This window comes from Amblyomma mixtum, chromosome 10 (assembly GCF_055824585.1).
Source record: "Amblyomma mixtum isolate Tamu chromosome 10, ASM5582458v1, whole genome shotgun sequence".
Classification (NCBI taxonomy): Eukaryota; Metazoa; Arthropoda; class Arachnida; order Ixodida; family Ixodidae; genus Amblyomma; species Amblyomma mixtum.
In genome coordinates this window covers 103,015,069-103,036,355 of record NC_143021.1, presented here as the reverse complement: position 1 = coordinate 103,036,355, position 21,287 = coordinate 103,015,069, and the positions used below count along the sequence as shown (strand labels likewise).

Here is a 21,287-nt window from a genome sequence, read left to right as displayed (position 1 = left end):
GCCCTGCGTGGCAGCCCCGCGTTGCACGTGTGCGCGTGCGAATGGTGTGCGCGAGGCAGGCACGAGGAGCGGAGGGCTGACGTGTCAGCAAGCCGAGGTGCAGAGGTGGTGGTGGTGAAGAGCATTTATTTAGTAATTTACAGAGAGGTGTTCGAGGAGAGACCCCTAATGGGTCTCCCCCTTACAATACTAGGCGGAGTCCCTCATCCCGGGATCCCGTTCGTCGAGACCGCTACACAAGTCCGCCGAACCAGGGCCTGTTGGGCCGATAGTTCCTGGCAGCTGAGCAGGGCCGCCTCCCAGTCCTCTCGGGTAGGGGAAGGGGTGATTGGGGGGAGAGAAGGATTTTTTCTGCATGCCCAAACCATGTGGAAGGTGTCGGCCACCTCCCCACAGAATGAGCAGCGGCCGTCAAAAGAAGGATTAAAGTGCTCGAGAACCGCCGGGCACAGCAGGGTGTTTGTAAAGAGCCCGAGGAGAATTTGTTCGCCAGCTTTACCCAGTCCATTCATAGGAACTGGGTATCGCCGGTGTTCGGCACGATAGTGCTCAGTAATTTCCTTTGGACGAAACGAAAGGTGCAGTTTCACACCTGCCGAATAACAAAACTTCTGGCCGGGAAACTCCGGGTTCGATGAAGTTTTTTGCCTTGCCTTACGCCTGTTTTAATAGGAAGTTTGCAAGTATTGCGTTATGATTCCTCCCCCCTCCTGTTTGGGGCATAACATTAACAGATACCGCTTGGTAAGAAATCTGATGACGGATACCATCAAATTTGGCGATGCAATGTAGTGTATGCACTTTTTCTTCAGCTGTCTTCAGCTCGTATTCATCAACTTCACATGTTCAGATCAGGTCTGTGGCATGAGCGGTGTAAGTATCCAAACCAATATCTAAATTGCACGTTCGATGAAGGAGACTATCTGGTGAGACTAGCCAAGTAGCTTGAAGAGGTTTGATTAAGCTTGTAAATATCCTTGTGCATGGTATTGGAGCATGTATATATGGTGATGTTTTGCCCAGTGGCACTGGGCTGTGGTAAAAGGACTTCCATGAATATAAAACCTGGCACCTATTTAGAGAGCTATTTGGGCCTCAACGAGCACCTGTTTCCATTCTGAATAACCACCATTCCTTGAAAGGCGCGGTCGTTTTAACAATCCAGCTCCGAGATCTTCATATTTATCCTTCCCTGCTTAGTCTGATTCCTCCCTACATGCGCTTTTCTAGTACAGTACTCTATCAGCTGATCAGATGCCAGTGGGCAGAAGGGCCAGCCTTCAAGCTCGCTCCGTCTGCCCAAAGACCTCATCGGAGTAGATGACGCGGGGCGGTGAGCTGTCACCCTAATTGGTTGCGAGCTAGTGAAAGCAGATTTTTAATATGTATTTCTTAATATGGGGTTCGCACAGAGCTTTCAAATTTGACTCGAATAGCCACAAATACCTCCTCTACAGATCTGTTGCACTAGAATACGCCCATTTAAATATTTTTGCGCTCCCTTTAAAGCGTTGTGGAGTAAGCATTCTTCATTTGTCGCGCAGCTTGTTTCACACTGGCATCCACCCAAGCGCATCCATATGGCTGGAAAGGAAAGGGCTTCCATAGCATCTTAGTAGCTGAAGGAAAATTTATCCTGCTGCAAGTTTCGTACTCTAGACCACATTCTGACCGCAGTAGTCGCTGTACCAGCTGAGCTCACCAGCATGGTTAGCTTGTGGTAGGGGGAGAGCGAAATGATAAGTAACTCGAAATGGGAACAGTGTTGGTACACCCTAAGGATTCCCCTAAAACATTTGACAAACAGCTTATATCGCAGTCTCTTTCAGATCAGTAGACCACTATTTTTTTTAGTAGCTTCAGTGCTTGTTATGCATTTAATACTGATTTTCCTTGTCTATTGGAGCTTACCTGACAAGGTAAGGAGGAAACTCTATGGAGATTGGTTAACTTGCAGGCACTTTCAATTTCACCAGTGTAGTTTTCTTTAGATTGCCTTTAAAGCCTGTCCAGAAGGCAGATGACTCGTGTTCTTACCAAATATTTGTTCCCTATACCGTTATATCGGTAGCCTTATCTGGAGTTTCTTAAAGTCAGTTCTTCAAAGCGTGTTAGGTACATGTATATTCAATTTTCTGCAAAAAAGTTCCATTTATAATTCCACACAATTCCATACCTGTGAAGGCTTGGCTTCACTCAGATGGTTGTTAGCTGAGCCCAGTTGAAAGTTCAGGCCACAACGGTCCTTGACTCAGAGCTCCTCTATGATGTGTTCAGCATCACCCAATAATAAAATTTCTTTATTCTCTCTCCCTATGAATGACGAATTGCCGCCTGTGCAGCACACCAGAGTCAATTTCTCATCCTTTATTTATTTTTATTTATTTATTATTAGTACCTCAAATGCCCCTTGGTGTGGGGTATTACATGAGGGATGGGCATAATGTTCAAGTGAAGAGTGGTTCGATGGCAGTCTTGAAGGAATGTGGGTCGGAGTGGCGCACAGCGTCGACAGGCAGTTTGTTCCAGTCCCGAGCGGTCTGAACAAAAAACGAACGAAGATGTGCTGTGGTCTGTGCTGGGGGCGGATAGACGGCTTTAGGATGGCTGGTGCGGCTTGACTGTCGATGAAGTGGTAAGATTGCTGAAACATTAAGTGGCGTATGGTAGAATTTGTGAAAAAGGCACAGCCTGAAGATGCAGCGTCGCTTTTCAAGATTAGTAAGATTAGCCCGTGATTTGAGTGCAGTGACACTGGAATGATAGGAGTAGTCTGTGTGCCGTGATGATATTTTCCTCCGGAACATATTATAACGAATGATTAGAATGACTTTGAAATAGCAAAGTACAGTATTTGATTTTTGCCTCTTCAGGAAAGTGTGCTGTGCCCTGTGACCTCTTGTTATTGATGAGGCTATTCAGTCTGGGGAAAAGCCATATGACGGACCGACATGGCGTATCATCAGGATTATCTAAGTGTGTGTTCTGAGAGCATTACGCCACCCAGTGATATGGGAATGAGTGTGCTTTTCTTCCTTTGGTGTTTTTCTGATCAATAAAGGAAAGAACGGCGCCGACGGCGTATTGGTATAACGCGCGGCGAGTGAAGCTGACGTGCTCGCGCCGACACGGGTTAGAATCATACCAGAGGCGCTCTTCAATTTACTATTTTTTGGTTGGTGTCTTCATGACACCACTGAATTTCACGGCATACAGTGGACGCCGCGTTTTTTTTGCGATGGGGATTCCAATACCAAAATAGAGAAAAAAAACACCAACTACATTGAAGACCTAACTCCGAGAACAAACTATTTTGGCCATAGGCGCTACTACCCCCCTCTCTGGTGAGCCCAAGGCTAGGCTGCTCGCGAAAGGGGTTGACTTCTGCTTTCTTTTGTTCTTCTAGGCATTATCTTTCAAATAAGCACTCTAAATGGTTACCCAGCAATTCGTCCAGCATGCAGCTTCGAGCCGGCTGTGATCGTTCAAAACGGATGGCATCTATGCCTAAAGAAAGCTTCAGTGGCTGCCCTTAAGGTTCTGCATGAAGACAAAAGTGAATACAACACCATGCACATCAATGTAAGTATCTACAACAAAGCTCAAGACTATCGTCCAAAAGGTTCCGTACATGACGGCTTTTGCTGGTAGCACCAGTATATATAACTGTATTGTTGGGATGAAATAGCAAAGGCTGCAATCCTATGTGCCTGATTTCTTTTTTTACAGCACTAGCTGAACTGTGTGTAGCTTCCTCTTCTCGAATAAAAAGCGGCAGAGCTAAGGTCATTGTCCGGAATGGCTATCAGTGTAATGTTTTTACCAAGAGTACTACATGAGTCGAAGAGAAGCGTTGAGTGTGTTAACTAGATAAATTTTGATATCCTCATTTACAGTATTCCTCGGCAAACGGGACTCTGACGTGCATCCTAACAAAAGTTGCCTTCTGAATTAACCGATTTGGCGTTCCTAAACGCCACACGGACTATCAGGGACAAGGTATTGGAAGGTTGGTTGTAAAAAAATATATTGGATCCACTGCAGTGAATTAAGTGACGGAGTGTGAAGGGAGACTGGATGAGCAGGACTGCGACTGGCTCTGGGGCCACTCTAGATGACCGGGCACGGTTGGCCGGCAGCGACCTGGAAGGCATAGCCAATAATGCGATGCTATAACTCCGTTTGTGAGCGGCGCAATGCAGCATCCCATCACTCCTATGATTCCATCACTTGAAAGGGATGTTTCAGTTCGTTTGAGTAAGCTTGATAAGTGTGCTTAAAATCCGGTCTGGTGGTTGGGCATAACTGACTTGATGGAGATTTTTTGCTCTATGTATGAGGGAAAGTAGCAAAGGGGATGGCATGGTGGCAGTTTGTAGTCTACACCATACCATCTGTTCGGTTTTAGTTACGGAACATTAAGGAGGGCGGAAGATTTGGCGTGAGTTTTTATAAACCATAGTGATGTCGTGATATGTGACGAGGTGGTCCCTCGCTCTGCGGAAAAAGCGCAGCCGACCAACCGTACGGTTGACGAGGTCTCGGTCTTGCTCGTGGGCAGCCGTGTTGTCCTGGGTGTCTGTAGTGAGCTGGAACCTAGAGGACTGTGATGTGGCGATTGGGAGACGGAGCAGAGTGCAGGATGCTACTGGCAGGGGCATGGAATTTTTGCTTTACAAAAATGCTGATAGAATCTGGGAGAAATATACTCTTCAGAGAAGTAATTGCTAGAACTATTGCCGCCACTTCCGCTTCGATGGACTCGGTCGAGTCGCGAATGGGGCATATATACCAAAGCATACAAATATCTTTGATTACACCTGTCAGACCATCTTACGTGGTCAACGTACATCAAACACATCACTGCAGCATCCAGCCGATCCCCTGGGTATCTTGAACGCTCAATGAAATTTGCCGCAGCACATGTAAAGTTACTAGCCTACACCACATTAATGAGCCGAAAATTAGATTATGCAGCCGCCATTTCGAAACCCGCAGGAGGAATACGTTTCTGAGAGCATAGAAACTATCAAAATCACACTGTTAGATTTGTTCATTCCGATTATTCATCCTACACAAGTGTAACCGATCTGAAGATCCGATCCAGCTTCCCATTATTAAAGAACCGTCGAAAACTAGCAACTTTAGCCATTTGTCATCATTTCTGCTGTTCCTTTTCGTTAAGCGTCTACATCACAAAACATGCCCTGTTTTCAGCTCGGCACAAAACCAGACAACAGGTGTCATGGCCTTGCCCAAAAACACAAACATTGGCGCAGTCTATCTTGATTCCAAGAGCAAAATGTTGTAACTGGCTTCCCAATGCCACTGTCATATTAGAAGACACCCTTGCATTCAAAGATAAGCTTAAACCTTATGGAACATTTTATGTTTTCGTGTACCTTTCCCCTCTAACGTTGACCTATTGTACCATGTTTTACTATGCGATTTTTACTGTTCTCTAATCTGTTATTGAATTCTTCCCCACCGTTCACCGCTCATTCCTGTCTTTTATTGGTCTTGTTTTTTTTTCTGTTGTATTCGAAAGCATATGAGCGCTCTGCACAGTGTTTTTCTGAGATGCTGGCCTGTTTCATTTTTATTTTGAACCGTGGTGTTGGCATTGTACAGAATATGTTCGTTTTTTGTTGATATTTCTGTCAACCCACCCCTCATGCAATGCGCCTTGTTTGGGGTACTTAAGGTACTAAAATAAATAAATAAATAAATAAATAAATAAATAAATAAATAAACCTGCAGAACGGAGAATTGTGTGAAATAAGGCAGCGGCTAACACGGTGAACGTACAAAGTAGGGGACTACTTTAAGCATCACAGACGAAAAAGCTTTATATTTCTACGTCAAAAATCTTATCTCGCTGTATGAGACCCAGAAAACTGGCGGAAGATATGCAAAGGCTTTTGAGGGGGAGCGACCACCCCCTCCGCCCCCCCCCCCCCCCCCCCCTTAGGACCGCCACTGCGGTGGCGTTTGGAGATGCGTGTGATTACAGCGACAGTGTTCTGCACTGATGCGCGAATAACTTTCACGGCTTTGGTGTCAGTGCTATCATTGGAGATGTAGGTGCCTAGAGCTTAGAGGTTTTGACCATTTTGTTGGGGGGCTCCACGCAAGGTGATGGGAAGAGCAGGCGGGTGATGTTTTTCAGAATTATTATTAAAATTCCAATTTTTGATGCAGACAGTTTAGGCCTATACTTTGGCTGTGTGCTGACACAGTGTCGGTCGCTTGCTGCAGATATGATTATATTTCACAGTGTTCAACCGTGCTAGATCAGATAGTGGTGTCGTCGGTGTACTGCTGCAGCGCCGAGATTGTTGCCAATTTGAGTTCTAGTACAATTACGGTAATAATAAATAGGAAGGGCTACAGGAATGCGCCCTGGAAGGTTCCTCTGCTCACCAACGTGAAGGTTTAGGTTCGGGCCGTGCCTAGCTGCAGGGAGGTGGTCCTTTCATGCAAGAAAACAGCTAGGCATCAATGCATACGGAAGCTAATGTTTCAGCATAGAGAACTCCCGCTTGTTCTAACGAAGGTCAGCCCATTTGTTCATGCTGCTGTCATGCTCCTCGCTTTCATCGTGCTCTCTATTTTCTCACTCTTTAGAGTCTGCTATCGACCTTGTGCGCCGGCGCATTGCGTCACATGGCTGGCGGTAGTGTTTATTTTGCTGCATAAACTATTCACAGGCTTAGAGCGCTCGCAAGACAGCGACACCGAGATCCCTTCCCAAATCAAGCCCACAGACAGATGGTACATGTTTTTAAAGCGGTATTGAGAACAAATTGAATTTGACCAACGTTTACTGACTACTCATATTAAATGAGAAAAGAATACTTTCAACGAAAACTGTCATTGCGTTAGTTATAAAAGCCACCAGATGTAACGCAGATGTTTATGCCCCAAACAGTTTTGCGAAGCAAACTGCGATGAAGACAGGTTTTTATTGCAAATCTCTAACGCTAGAGAACATCTCTGTCCACACGTGCCAGTGATCACTATCTTTTATTCTCTCAACTTTCTAATCAACGCAACCAGTGGGTCGAGAAACAGTACGTTTTTGTTACTTGAAATTTCTTAGCACTACAATCTTCCCTTTGTGCCCAATGAACGTTGAGACAAAAAGGAAACAGAAATATACTTTTAATAAGGGAGTAATTACTCATAGGCATCCACCCAAGCGCAGCCATACGGCTACAAAGGAAAGCTATGCAGCTTTCTCAGAAACTGAGTAGTTAAAGAAAAATGCTTTTTTGTCTGGGGTTCGAACCCGGGACCACCGCTTCACTGGAGCAGTCGCCCTACCAACTGAGCTAACCGGGACGGCAAGCTTATGGTAGGGCGAGAGAGAATTGATCACTAACTCGAAGTTTGCCGTCCCGGTTGCCGTCCCGGTTAGCTCAGTTGGTAGAGCGACTGCTCCAGTGAAGCGGTGGTCCCGGGTTCGAACCCCGGACCAGGAGGAATTTTTCTTTAACTACGAAGTTTCTGAGAAAGCTGTATAGCTTCCCTTTTTAGCCGTATGGCTGCGCTTGGGTGGATGCCAATGAGTAATTACTCCCTTATTACAAATTTACTCCACCCTGGGGGCTTCCCCTAAACATTTGACCAACACTGTTCCCACTTCGAGTTATTAATTCGCTATCGCCCTACCATAAGCTTGCCGTCCCAGTTAGCTCAGTTGGTATAGAGACTGCTCCGGTGAAGCGGTGGTCCCGGGTTCGAACCCCGGACCAGGACGAATTTTTCTTTAACTATGAAGTTTCTGAGAAAGTTGTATAGCTTCCCTTTGTAGCCGTATGGCTGCCCTTGGGTGGATGCCAATGAGTAATTATTTTATTTTATTTATTTATTTCATACTGCAGACCATCTTACAGATCCAAGCAGAACAAGATAACACAGATACACGGGTAAAAGTAAAATAAAAATAAAAATAAAAAAGGCATGCAGGATGACTATGCGCTTACATTTTATCATGTCAGAGAATTCCACTCACTGATGTAAGACAAAAACTCCCCCAACGTTGTGCTTAAGTTTGCGGCGGTACTTTTACGTAATGCCGCTTTCAAGGTTTGGACAAATCGTTCAGCTTGTCCATTACTGCTGGGATGGTAGGCTGATGTGCGCACATGCCGCGTGCCAGTGCTTTTAAGGTAATTTGAAAAAGCAGCCGAAATGAATTGCGGGCCATTGTCGGACACCACCACTTCAGGGTAACCAAACCTGCAGAAGATTTCGTGTAGCCGGTTTACAGTGCTTTCTGCTGACGTGTCGCGCATCTGGCACACCTCAGGCCACTTGGAGCGAGCGTCGACCACAGCCAGGAACATGGCACCCTTGAGAGGTCCTGCAAAATTGATGTGCAGACGTTCCCATGGTCTGGTTGGCCATGCCCACGGGTGCAAAGGAGCATGGCAAGGCATTGTGCGCTGCGTTAGACACGGATTGCACGACAGCACATGAGATTCAATGTCGCGATCGATTCCTGGACACCACACGTAGCTGCATGCTAGTTCTTTCATTCTAAGAATGCGAGGGTGTCCCTGGTGCAATTCTTCGAGCATATGAGGCTGGTATTTTTGAGGAATACCAACACGCATTGGAAGAATGAGGCATTCTAGTTGCGCGGAAAGTTCATAGCGCCTGTGAAAGAATGGCTTCATTTCTTCACTCACGACGCGCTCAGGCCACCCGTTCATTACGTGCTGCCTGATTTGTCTTAGAAGCGAACCTCGGCTCGTTTCACGTGCCACCTCACGATAGTCAATTGGCAGGGACGGCATGCGTAGGAGATAAAACTGCTCATCCGAGCGTTCTTCGCTGTCACTCGGCAAAGGCAAACGAGATAAGCAATCTGCGTCGGCGTTTTGAGACGACGGTTTATACTTCAAGCTAAAATTGTAGGCAGACAGAAGTACAGCCCACCGTTGTATTCTAGCTGCGGCAATGGTTGGGATTCCCGTCTTGGCACCGAAAATTGTCTGCAAGGGCTTGTGGTCCGTAACAAGAACAAACGAACGCCCAAAAAGGTAGTAGTGGAAATGCTCGACGCCAAAAACTAGAGCAAGTGCCTCTTTTTCCAACTTACTATAATATACCTCTACTGAAGATAGTGTGCGCGATGCGTACGGATGGCATTCACCGTTTGGCTGCACATGAGAGATGACAGCTCCTATACCGTATGCCGATGCATCACACGACAACTGCAGCGGTGCACTGGGGTCGTAGTGCGTAAGAACGGGTGGTTGTAAAATCAGCTTCTTTATGTCCGAGAACGCAGCTTCGCACTCGTAATTCCAGGCCCAGGGAACACCAAGCCGCAGCAATCTGTTGAAAGGAAAAACAACGCTTGATAGGTTGGGAACAAACTTGCCGTAGTAGTTTATCAAGCCCAACAACGAACGCAACTGTTGCTTATCCGTAGGACGAGGAGCCTTTGCAATAGCTTCTAGCTTGTCAGTAGCTGGTTCTACTCCGTGCCTGCTAATGACATGGCCCAAGTACTGCAGCTTGTGTTTGAAAAATTCGCACTTTTCCTTCTTTATTCTGATGCCTCTCTCTGACAACCGTTTCAGTACCGCCTCCAAATTCTTCAGATCCTCCTCTTCCGTCCTACCGGTGACCATCATGTCATCAATGTAGCAAGTAACTCCGTCAAGACCCTTCAGGACGTTGTCCATGATCTTCTGAAAGATCGCGGGTGCTGAGGCTATGCCGAAAGGCAAACGATTAAGCACATACAAGCCTTTGTGCGTATTCAAAGTCAGGTAGGCTTTCGACTCTTCGTCCATCTCTACTTGCTGATAAGCCCTATTCAGATCGATTTTCGAGAACTTTTGACCTCCTGCCAACGCTGAAAAAAGTTCAGCCAACTTTGGAAGCGGGTAAGTCTCCACATCTAAAATCGGGTTCAGCGTGAGTTTGTAATCGCCACCAATTCTAATTGACCCATCGCGCTTCACTACGAGAACAATTGGCGTAGCGTACATGCTACTGGCGACGCGAGAAATGATTCTCAACTTCTCGAGCTTTGTAGTTCAGCCTCTACCCCTTCTACAAGAGCGAAAGGAACACTCCGTGCCTTCAGGAAACGGGGCACTTGGCCATCCTTGAACCGGAGGCTTGCCTGCTCTCCCTGTATGGTTCCTAGCTCGTCCTTGAACAGGTCTTCGTTTTTTCGTAGCAGAGTTTGTAATGCTGCCGGCGTACTGCCTGATGTAGAGGACACCTTGCAAAGGCGTTGGAAGCCTGCCCAATCCAGCCTGATATGCTGTAGCCAGTTGCGACCTAAAAGTGGTGTCCGGTTTTGCGTTAGAATGTACAGCGGCAGTAAAGCCTCTTGGTTGTTGTGGCGTACGAGCACATCTATTACGCCAACATGTTTCACAGTTTCCCCTGTCTTCAGTTGCATCTTTGTTCGCTGCAAACGTATACCGGGAAAGTACACTTTCGCCTGACGATGAGACATGGCCGATACTGCTGCTCCAGTGTCAAGCTATATTTCTAAGGTAGTTCCTTCCACATTAACTTCTACCATTATGGGCGGTGTCCGAGACATGCCGACACTGTTCAGCTCTGTTAGGTCTTGCTGGGCGTTGCACTGAAGAGCGCGCATGCACTGCTTCTGTCCTTTCGAATCTGTCCTTATTTTGCACATCTTGCGTATGTGTCCTCGGCGGTTACATTCGAAGCAAGTAGCTCTTAAGTGCGGACATGCTTGTGCGTCATGCTTGACAGAACCACAACGATAGCATGAAGGGGGCTTTTCGCGACTGCTAGCGTGCCTGTTCTTTTCCTTTCCACCCTGCATTCGGTGAACTTGTTCAGCACTGTATGATAAGGCATGAGCTGTCGCTGCATTGTTCATTGCGGCTTCCGAGGCCAATGCTCGGTCAACTGCCTTCTGAAACGTTAAATGCTTGTCTTCGACAAACAGCTGTCTTTGAATGTCAGTTCGCCGCATGCCACAAATAAACTTGTCACGAAGCGCATCGTCGAGAAAAGAAGTGAAATCGCAGGTTTGAGCCAGCCTGCGTATCTCTTCTACAAACGGCGCTATCGTTTGCGTTTCACGCTGCGTTGCTCGGTAAAACTTCGCTCTCTCGGCAATTACGGATGGCTTTGGAGACAGATGTGTGTTCAAAACTTCTCTTAACACGCTTACCGACTTCGAAGTAGGTGTATCGGAAGCAGTCAAAGACTTTAAAAGTTGGCAGGTTTTCGGACCGATGAGACTCACGAAAACGTCGACTTGAAGGTCGGCTGGAACCTTGTTCGCCCTCAGGTACGAGGAAAGTCGCTCGTCGTACGACGTCCAGTCACTGGTCGAGTCGTCGAAAGGCTCCATCTGTCCCAGCTGCAAGGCCATTTCACAGTAGTCTCAGTTCCGAAGTGAGGAAAAGAATACCAACTTAGCTCCCGGTTCCCGCTGTAGATGCGTTGATCCTCGTCGCCATTATTTGGTGTTCTTCCGTGCAAGCAAGAACCACGAAGCTGCAGCTAAGTACGTCGACGGAATTTCTTAATTCCATCTAACAAAGTTACTGGCGAGCGCCAGCAGATCTGGGCCGACGTCAATGACAAGCTAGGAAGAAGTGCATGGAAGTGCCCGCGACAGCACTCGGTGGCCCGGTATATAAGCCCTTATCAAAGGGGCGTGTCCCGGTAGCGCGCGTGTTGCTATCAGTAGGCGCGCAGCCACCACACATTTGACCAGAAATATTTTTTATTTTAAAAAATGAAATTGTCTCGAATCTACTGTTGATAGAAGATAGGGTGTCGAGGTACACTCGCGAAAAAGTAGGTCCAGAATAACAAGCCGGCCAAAGGTGCCTCCGAGATGTCCCGAAAAAAAGAGTCGAACAAATGGTTGACGCGGAGCAGATACGCTGCCAAATAGAACAGCGGCTAGAAGCCGCTCACGGCTTGGGTGCGTTCCTTTCTACACCGATTGGTTTTCAATGACTAACTCTTCTCTATTTATGATTTATATGTAGTTAGGGCTGCTTTATTATCTTTTTTTTCTTGCTTTAATAAACGCATATTAGATAGAGGGCTAAAATCCAAGCGAATATTTTGGATGGCCTTTAATCATTTGAAGCCGGTAAAGGTAAAGGTTTGGTTTGGTTTATGGGGTTTAACGTCCCAAAGCGACTAAGGCTATGAGAGACGCCGTAGTGGAGGGCTCCGGAAATTTAGACCACCTGGGGTTCTTTAACGTGCACTGACATCGCACAGTACACGGGCCTCTAGAATTTCTCCTCCAAAGAAATTCCAGCCGCCGCGGCCGGGATCGAACCCGCGTCCTTTGGGTCAGCAGCCGAGCACCATAATCACTGAGCCACCGCGGCGGCAGGTAAAGGTAAAGAAATAATTGATTTGGTCCATTTCTTCTAATGCGTGAGCACTAATCCTTTTTCTAATGAGTGAGCACTAATGCTTACATTCTTAGGAAAACCCATCGTCTGTTTGAAACGAGTGAGACCTGCAGAAATAAATATTGCCGCGACTGGGTTTGTGGCCGCGGTGGCGCGAACTGATCAGCCTCGCTAGCCACGGCACGAGAGTATTATGCTATAGCTGCAACCGATCACCCCTCGTATTTAGCTGCCACTCTATTGAGCGGTGCATTGAATGCCGTGGTTTTCAGCAACTTTCATTCGTGCGCAGTGGCTCCAGAACATACCACTAACGCAGGCCCCGCTAAGTTGCGTTAAGCGACCCCAAAATGTAATAGTTTGCTCCCGATCTCGCCTATCTTTGCTAGAATTCTGACATTTAAACCATAGGCTCGAACCGAAAGTGAAATGAAACGAAACGTGCTAGCGTCCGTACTCCGCATTTGTCGAACTAAGCTAAGATTTGTCACCCATCACGCGGGATACCTCAACACAAATATCACAAAAGCACCTTCACTACTCCTGATACAGTGAGGAAAAGTGTATCATATGACAATTCGTTGCAATATGCTTTTATATCTTCGTGGAACACGGAAACACCGGTAGTGCATATAATCACGTTATTTTTATTTAGGTGAGCCTGCTATATTTAACGCATCGGATTGCGTCCGCCGGAAGCTTCAATTCGTCTGCACCTCAACAAGTTCCTCACAAGGCGCCGAAAACATTTTTTGAGGCAGAAGCATCTGGCAAACTTGAAATAGTCAGTAAGTCGCTGATGTAATTTCCTGGGATTCTTTTCTATCTTAATCGCACGGTATACATTTTTGTCACAACGAAAAAGCTTAAGCCGATGCAGTATTGATTACGTATACCAATCTAAGACGCTCAATAATAATCGCTGCTGGCTGTAATTAGGGCAAAGCAGCATTCACTTTCTACCTGAGAAAAAAAAATTCAATGCACACAGGTTTTCCACCGTTAAACGTGCCAATAACATTCATGACGTTTGCAGTGAGCGCTGCTATAAAAGGAAACAGAATGTCATTAAAGCTGCTCAGTCGCATTGCCCCTGTATTTTGAAGGTTGAAGGTTGAAGGTTTATTTCCACAACTAGGTGTTACGAGGACAGCCAGAGAAAAAGCTGTATAGACAGCTTGAGAGGTCCTGACTTCCTCTTAGAGTGCGGCACTGACGGCGGCGGAGCATATCAAACAAAATGTAGAGAAAAATCGGGCATGTTCGGTAAAGAGAATAAGACATGTACGTTAGTATGTAGTGCAGTGTGCTTGTAAAAGAAAAAAAAAACTGTGTTAGATCAAAGAGCCTATAAAGGCAAAGACGGGCAGGAGAAAATAAAGGACAGCAAAACTGACAAGAGCTTCAACATGAGAATTGGAAGAAAAAACTACTTAACGAGCATTTGGGGCAGTTATGTCAGAGATATATTGGATACATTAAGATTCTTGTGGCAGTACAACTGGTTCAGAGGCGTCGGTAAGGTATGCTGCAACATTTGTTTGGCATAATTTGTGCGGCATTTCTTAACATTCCAAGGCTCTGCTGCGCGGGCATGTTACACAGTTCTGCTTTGCTCTAACCCAGCAAGTGTAAGTGAGGAGTCATCATTTTTCATTATGGCGAGTTTATATTTATAGGACAGCCTATAGTTATGCATGGACTTCATTTGTATAACGCTGCGTTGATGAAAAACGCCCGCAGTGCAGAAGAAACGCGGCACTTTACATGCAATGCGTATAATACATTTTTCTAGGATAGTGAGTTTGTTAATATTTTCAGCTGTGGTTGCTGCCCACACCATACATCCGTAGTTGGCTTGGGAAGAGAACAAAGAGTGGTAGAGTAACATGTTGAGTGACGTAGGAAGATTGAAGCAATTACGGCGCATGATACCAACTCTTCTGGAAAGTATCTGAACTACGTAATTAATATGGTCATTCCACGACATATCTTCTGCGAACTAAACGTCCAGGGTTTTCGCAGACTGCACAAATTCTATTCTGGTATTGTTTAATTCAGTTGGAGGAAGTGCAAAGTGTTTATGACGTGGATGAAACATGACTGCTGCAGTTTTACTAACGTTAACTTTTAAGTGATTATCAGCCATTCAAGTATTCGTTTCTTTTAATGTTTCATTAGCTCGATTTGCGAGATGAGCAGTTATGGTACCTGAAAAAAGCAGACTAGCGTCATCTGCGTAAATTATGTACTTAGCAGTGCTACCAATGTGGACAATATAATTGACATAAAGAACAAAACGAAACGGACCCAAAATGCTCCCTTGCGGAACGCCAGAAGCTACCGATTTCAATAGGGAGCATTCACCGGCAATACTAACTAACTCAGACCTATGTCGCAAGTATGAGAAAATCAGCATATGGGCTATGACTCTAATACCGCAGGTATCCGATTTTTTTTAAGCAACAATAAGTGATTAACAAGGTCAAACGCCTTTGAAAAATCTAAAAAAACTTCAAGTACCATGTCTTTTGCTCAAAATTTTCTACTATGAATTCTTTCTTAGCAAGGAGAGCTAACTAAATCGATCTGTTTGCACGAAAGTCATATTGAGCTGTAGTGATAATGTTATAACTTTCGAGACGTCACAGCTACCGCTCCAAGCTCTTCATACTGCAACAGTGAAAAAACGTAGAGTTCTTCTCCCGTTAGTCTTTTAACCATCGTATATCATTTGAAGTTCCAGGCTTGCTGTCTTATTTATACAGAAAGTATTCGGAAAACGAGGCAAGTAGTTCCAAATTGGCAATATAACTACGCACGTAAAAGGGCGGGCCGTGTATGAAAAAGTGCTGAAGTTACAGCATTCGACTAATCTCTTTCGCTACCACAATAAGAATAGCGCTGTCAGACTAGATCTGAATATGTGTGTACTATTCTTCTGCCCCTATGCCATGAGCAAAATCTGGTAGCCTGAACGCCTTTTAATGACCCTGTAATAATAATAAAAATAATTTATTTTAAAAATTACATTGTACAAATACGAGCCTGCCCAAGCCAGTGATGGGCTTGAGGGGCAGTGCTCGGCAGAATGGAGCAAGCCAGAGAACGGCACAGTCAATAAATACTGCACAAGAATCAGAATAAAACTAAGGAAAGGCAGTAAGAAAGAACAGGGAAAAAATGGAAAAAAAAAGAAAAGAAACAAAATTACACACACAAATAAAGATAGCAGATTTCACATCTTTCCGAGTGCTGAAAGATAAAACATTATCTGGCAGGTCGTTGAACACATCTGGTACATAAAAGGCACGGACTTGTTTGCCATATCTTGTCCGTACTGTGGGCAAGGTAAAGCGGTCGCGTGGACGTATGCTCTGGCGGGGACATACGGGGGGCAGAACTCATTGTTCCATATATACCTAAGGATTACTGCTTCTTTGAATATTCTTCCTTTTTATTTTTTAAATTCTTTTATATTAAAACAATCCGTGTTGGCGAGATGGGCGTTGATATAGATAGTCAAACCTCACTAATCTAGTTGAAAAGCATCAACTTTTGATTGTTCCGATATTTACAGAGAGCCGATCTGATTCCAAAGCATACGTCTTAGAGGCATACGTGTTTTGTGATATTCGATGTGGACACATGGCTTCATATACCCGCTTCCTGTATGTTTCAACCTTTATGAAGAAAGTAAGTATATTGGGGCTACAATAATCTTGCCATATTGTCGAATTAGATGATAGCTACATAAGCCCCAGTGAGTTTCACGCTGTTGAGAACTTGAGCTGAGTTGCCTGGCCATTTAATAATGACTGATGTTGCAGACTACTATGCAGCGCATTCTGTGCACAATTCTGTGCAGACTGCTGCGCAGCTAACTACGCGTTCCAGCGGTATTCCATGAACTTACAGTGCACCTTTCGATGCCGAAAATAGAAAGAGCACAAGTGTTCCCAGCTACCGTACTTGTTGAAACACAATCTGACATTAGGGAAATATTACGTAAACGATATCCCTTGTTTTTGTGTCAATTACGTTTGGTCGAATGGAATTTTGGTCCAGCATTCACAAGTAACCTTCTACATGCTACCCCGCGACGTACTACTTTGTACAGGGTAGCAGTTATGTAGTAAACTGGAATGAATAATGAACTGTTTATTTAGAAAGGGACGCTCGGGGCCGTTTGTTCGGGTATTTAGTTGTTAAGGATGAGAAAAGTAGGGGCCTAGTGATACATGAAAGGAAGGCATCTGTGGTCTAGCCATGATGTACACTGCTTCAGGGCGCACTTTGTCTAAAGTGCGTAGAGCCGGAAGCGTTTTCCGCACCACTTTGGCTGCTTCTGTGGCACTGGTGGCGTCACATATAATTGAATACTAAATACTAAGTGATGACAAATCATTAATTAATGGTTAATCACTGATTAATGTCTTAATACTAATTAACTACTAATTAATGACGCTTCAGCTTCGCCTTTAGGAGTGGACCGCGACAGCGTGTTGTAGCGCTGCCAGGGAGTCCACGGAACGCCACCACCCTTTCGGCGCGATGCTTTGCCATTTGAACGCAACGCTTTTTGAGGAAAGGAAATGGCGCAGTAATTATCTGTCATCTTGGTGGACACCTGAACCGCACCGTAGAGGAAGGGAGGTAGTGGGAGTGAAGGAAGACACAGAGGGCCCGTAATGAAGGAAATGAAAATTGTATTTGAGGAAAAGAAATTACGCAGTAACTATCTCACATATCCCGGTAGACACCCGTCAAAATTCAGGGAGGGGGGGGCACTTTTTTTACCTAAAGTGCGGTCACTGATGTGTGGTTAAGATGTTAAGCTTCGCCTCTAAGAGTGGAACGCGACAGCATCTTGCAACGCTGCCAGGGAGTCCATAGAACGCCATTGCCCATTCGGTTTCACGCCTCGCTCGTCAGTAAATTGGTTTTTGAGGAAAGGAAATGTACCTGTCTCTCATATCTCGGTGGAAACCTAAACCTCGCCGGAAGGGAAGGGAGGACGATGGGAGTGAGCGAAGACATCGTATTCACTAGACGCGCCTTTGTTCGTTCCAAACCATCGAGCTGGCATGGCGGAGTGGATAGCATGCTCGTCTCGCATGCCGAAGACCGGGGTTCGATTTCCGAGCTCGACCAATTTCCTGCTCTGTTTTATTTATTTAGATGGCCTGACTGGGAAAGTTAATTAGGCTAATTGGGTAATTAAGCAGTTAACTAAGCTCAGTCACACTTACTTGGAGCATCACTATCCGATCCCTTCAATTGGTTGCATGGTTACTAGCCAAGTACAATTGGCCCCGTTTGAAATTCGCGCACTGTGACGTCCCGACCGTTTCGACCAATTGAAAAGCGTGACATTTCTGTCGACCACTGCTGCTTACAACGATGAGGCATTAAAGGCTTTCGCCTTAATATCTTCCCAGATTCCGTTCTCTCCGGCTCAGGTCAATGCACGAAATTCCCCGTAATCGGTGGGAAAACCATGCTTGGAGACGAGGTCGTCGCGTTCCTTGCGGAACTCTGAACAATGCCAAGCTAGGTGGCTCTCAATCGGCATGACCAGATCTTCATTACCATGATCATCGCCGATGCCGCCTACACGCCAAACATCATCCGTGAACGGCTTACCAGCCCTCGCTGGCATCAAGTGGACAATGTAGACGCCATTAAGTGCCCGTTCTGTGGCTGTGTGTGTGGTGCTAATCTGTACCACCTAAATTGTATAAAACAGCTACCTTTTCATCATTCTTTTTTACATGTCAACATGCAAAATACCTTTATCTTCTGGAGTGTGCTAGCGATAAACTGATATCGCGTTTTATTGTGTCTCTCTGTTAGCTTCGCCTATTATCGAGACACTGTCTTATGCAAAAAAAAAGGTTTGATGAAAAATTTATCGCAGTGTATTTCCGCCGTGCAACAACGATAATGTTCGCAGCGAACGCCCGTTTGAAAACATCTCTGCCTCTCCCGTAACCGAGAGTAGAGTAAACATGAAATGTTTACGGGCATAACACATTGGTTGTAGATGATACTAGCCAAAAGCTTGAAATGGCTCTAGTGTTCGACACACCACACATACTGTGCACTGGTCCATGTGGACGCAATCGTTTCCTGCGAGTGTCTGGGGAATCTCTTACGCCCTGCCTCGTCAGCTGTATTCGGTTTCTGTCAGGCTCCATTGCTCGGCTTAAGCAGCTGTAACGGTGGCGGCATTGAAATGCAGGACGATGCAGAAGCGTACGCGGGCACGACGAGACGGAGGCCTGACAAGAATGTATATGCAGCGCGTTCGAATACTTTTTTTTTTTTTTTAATGCGATGTTTATTGCCTCAGGGCATAAAACGGCATGTAATGATAAATGAGGATGCCTAAATAAATGAGTAAAGGTTCGCTGATCTAATGAAATCGAGCAGTGAACGATGATGAGGTCCTTGTGTCCAAGCAGTGTATGAAGCACTGTTCTCGGGCGAAAGACCCGCTGCCGCCAGGTGCCGAATTCTTGTAGGCTTCAGCGCCGGGCAAACCCACAGCAGGTGGTGAATGTCGGCCTCAAGATTTCTGTTCTTGCAGACTGGACACCCGGGGCGGGGAAATACACCTTCAAATTGCGGCCACTTTCGTGTAACGGCTGGAGTTAGGGCAACCCCGACCCGGATCCTCCGAAGCGCAACCTCCTCTGCACGGGTAAGACCACGGGGGAGGGTTACCGCACACGGAGGGATTAGAGCACGTGTGCGGCGCCGGAGGTGTTCCTTTTTTGTTAAAAGGAGGGTGGTGTCATCCAGTGTTAGGACTGGAGGCGAAGACGAAGTTGGGGTCACAAGGTGGGTCGCAGAATCTGCACGGCTTTGCGAACTCAGGAGGTCTCGTGGGACCCACTGTATTCGGACTGGCTGCGGGATGCGTGCCGCGAGACGATGGATGTCCTGGCAAATGCCTGGGGTGCGACTGACCCGTCGTAGTAGGCGTATGACTTGAAGAGCGTCGGTGCGGATGACAATGCGAGCCGTAGGTAGTAAGGGAACGGCGGCCACTGAGCATAGTGCCTCTTGAACGGCAAGCATCTCCACACAGAAGGAGGAAGGAGGTTCTGGGAAGCGAAACCTAGAGGTTTTGTTGAGGGCAGGCTTGCAAGGGCAGTAAATTGCAGTAGTGGTTTCGCAAGCCTGGATGCCTGCGTCAACGTAGAAAACGATGGAGCCATGCGGCAGATGTTCGAATACTTCGTGAGCGTGTATAAATCTGCCTGCCAAAGGGGAAAGCGTCATGAGGTGAAGGCCCAGCGGCCGGTCTTTTACATGCGTGAGTGTGGGACCGCTGCGCCATCCTTGGGGACGGCGCGGAACCAGTGTTTCCGCCCAAAGACCTTCCTCGCCCTGGAGCTCCCCTCTAGCTCTAAGCTGTCCTCTCTCTTAGAGAGTATCGTTAAATCTCGTACGGTGCCCGGATGCTCTCGTTACAGCTCCCGGATATGTGGAATTCACAGCCCAGATGTTGGCTCTCGGTCTCGGCGTGACCTCACCACACTGCCTACAACGGGAGCTAAAAGCATTTCATGCTTAATAACCAAGCCAGAACAAGCGCATAAAGCAGAAAATGACTGAACTACAGGTCCTCAGCCCAAGCGTCTACCTTGTCTACGAGTCCTGCTTTCAAGCTAACTGCTCTAAATGGGAGAGAGAAAGAGCTGTTTAATGAAAAATAGATTTTAGCTCTGAATATTTTCTGATATGCTACTCTGAATAGGGGACGGAATAGGGGAGTAAAGATGGAAGAAGGTTGCTAGAAAAGAATGCGGCTATTGAAGAGGGTTGCAACGCAGTAGTTAACTGCATGATGGTTTCTTAGAATGCAACCAAAGTCAAGTTCTGTGCATGCACAGCACGGTGAGCACGTGTGAGAAAGTGTTGCGAAAATTTATAGCTAGTCTAAAACACCAATAGCGTCTAAACAGGTAAATGAGAAGGCTGTTGCACGTCGCTGCTGTCTGTAGCAGCCTAAAGGACCTAATCGAGGCTCCACTGTGAGTGGCACTTGCCTGACGGACAGCATGCATTGTTCATAGTGCCCGAGCTCGTTAGTATACCTGGACTTTCGAAAATAATATGAACGCCAGTGTCCACTCAGCCGCAGTTGTCACAATACGGACTGTCTGTTTGCTTGACAAGGTATCGTAGGCTGTTCGTGAATGGAATGTTAAGATGAAGGCGATGATAAATTGTTTCTAGTTGATGCAGAAAGCCGAGTGGCAACTTTAATTTGAGCTGTGGGTCGAATGAATGGAGAAAGGCGTAATGATGACTTGGCAAGTTCCAGAGGCGGTTTTTTTTTAGTCTGGGTACATCATGTGGCCACTTGGGATGCATCCGATTTTGTGAAGAAGATGTACTTATAGTCACGACGCTGCAGGCCTGTGGGCCGCTTCATCTGCTCTCTCGTTGGCCAGGATGCCGCAATCAGCTGGAATCCAATAAAAAATTATAAAGTGGCCTTCAGCAACAGCCAAGTAGTGCAGGTATCTAATGTCATGTGAAGCTTGCTGATGATTTTGTTCTCTTCAGCTTTTTTATTTGTCGAAGAAAACACACTCGCTAAGGTTCAAAGAAAAATAAAGAGAATTGACGTTTCGGCGCCCGTACGGGTGCCTTGATCACAAAGAAGCGAAGAACGGGCAGGAGAGCTATATATGGGCGGTTTTTTGAAGGGTGCGCAGGTATATATATCTTTGCGAGATTGCCACGGGTCCGGTTAATCGTGTTTGGCGTGGATGGAATGCACAATGATTCTATGAGAAGGCGTTATCGTAATGATTTTTCCTTTGCGATTACACCTGCTGCGTCCCAGTCGATGGTATGGCCAGTTTCTTG

At 46.2% G+C, this 21,287-nt stretch overlaps 1 protein-coding gene and 1 non-coding gene across 2 annotated transcripts in view; both read left to right on the top strand.

The window, feature by feature from the left end:
• Positions 1-21,287, top strand: part of LOC149326572 (uncharacterized) — a 145,856-nt gene that overhangs the window by 4,219 nt on the left and 120,350 nt on the right. Inside the window, exon 2 of the mRNA XM_089565146.1 lies at positions 3,407-3,582. Coding sequence (XP_089421272.1) covers positions 3,407-3,582 — 176 coding nt within the window. The remainder of the gene's footprint in view (positions 1-3,406; positions 3,583-21,287) is intronic.
• TRNAT-AGU (transfer RNA threonine (anticodon AGU)) lies at positions 7,411-7,484 on the top strand. Its single transcript has one exon. It is a non-coding gene; the product is annotated as a tRNA-Thr (tRNA).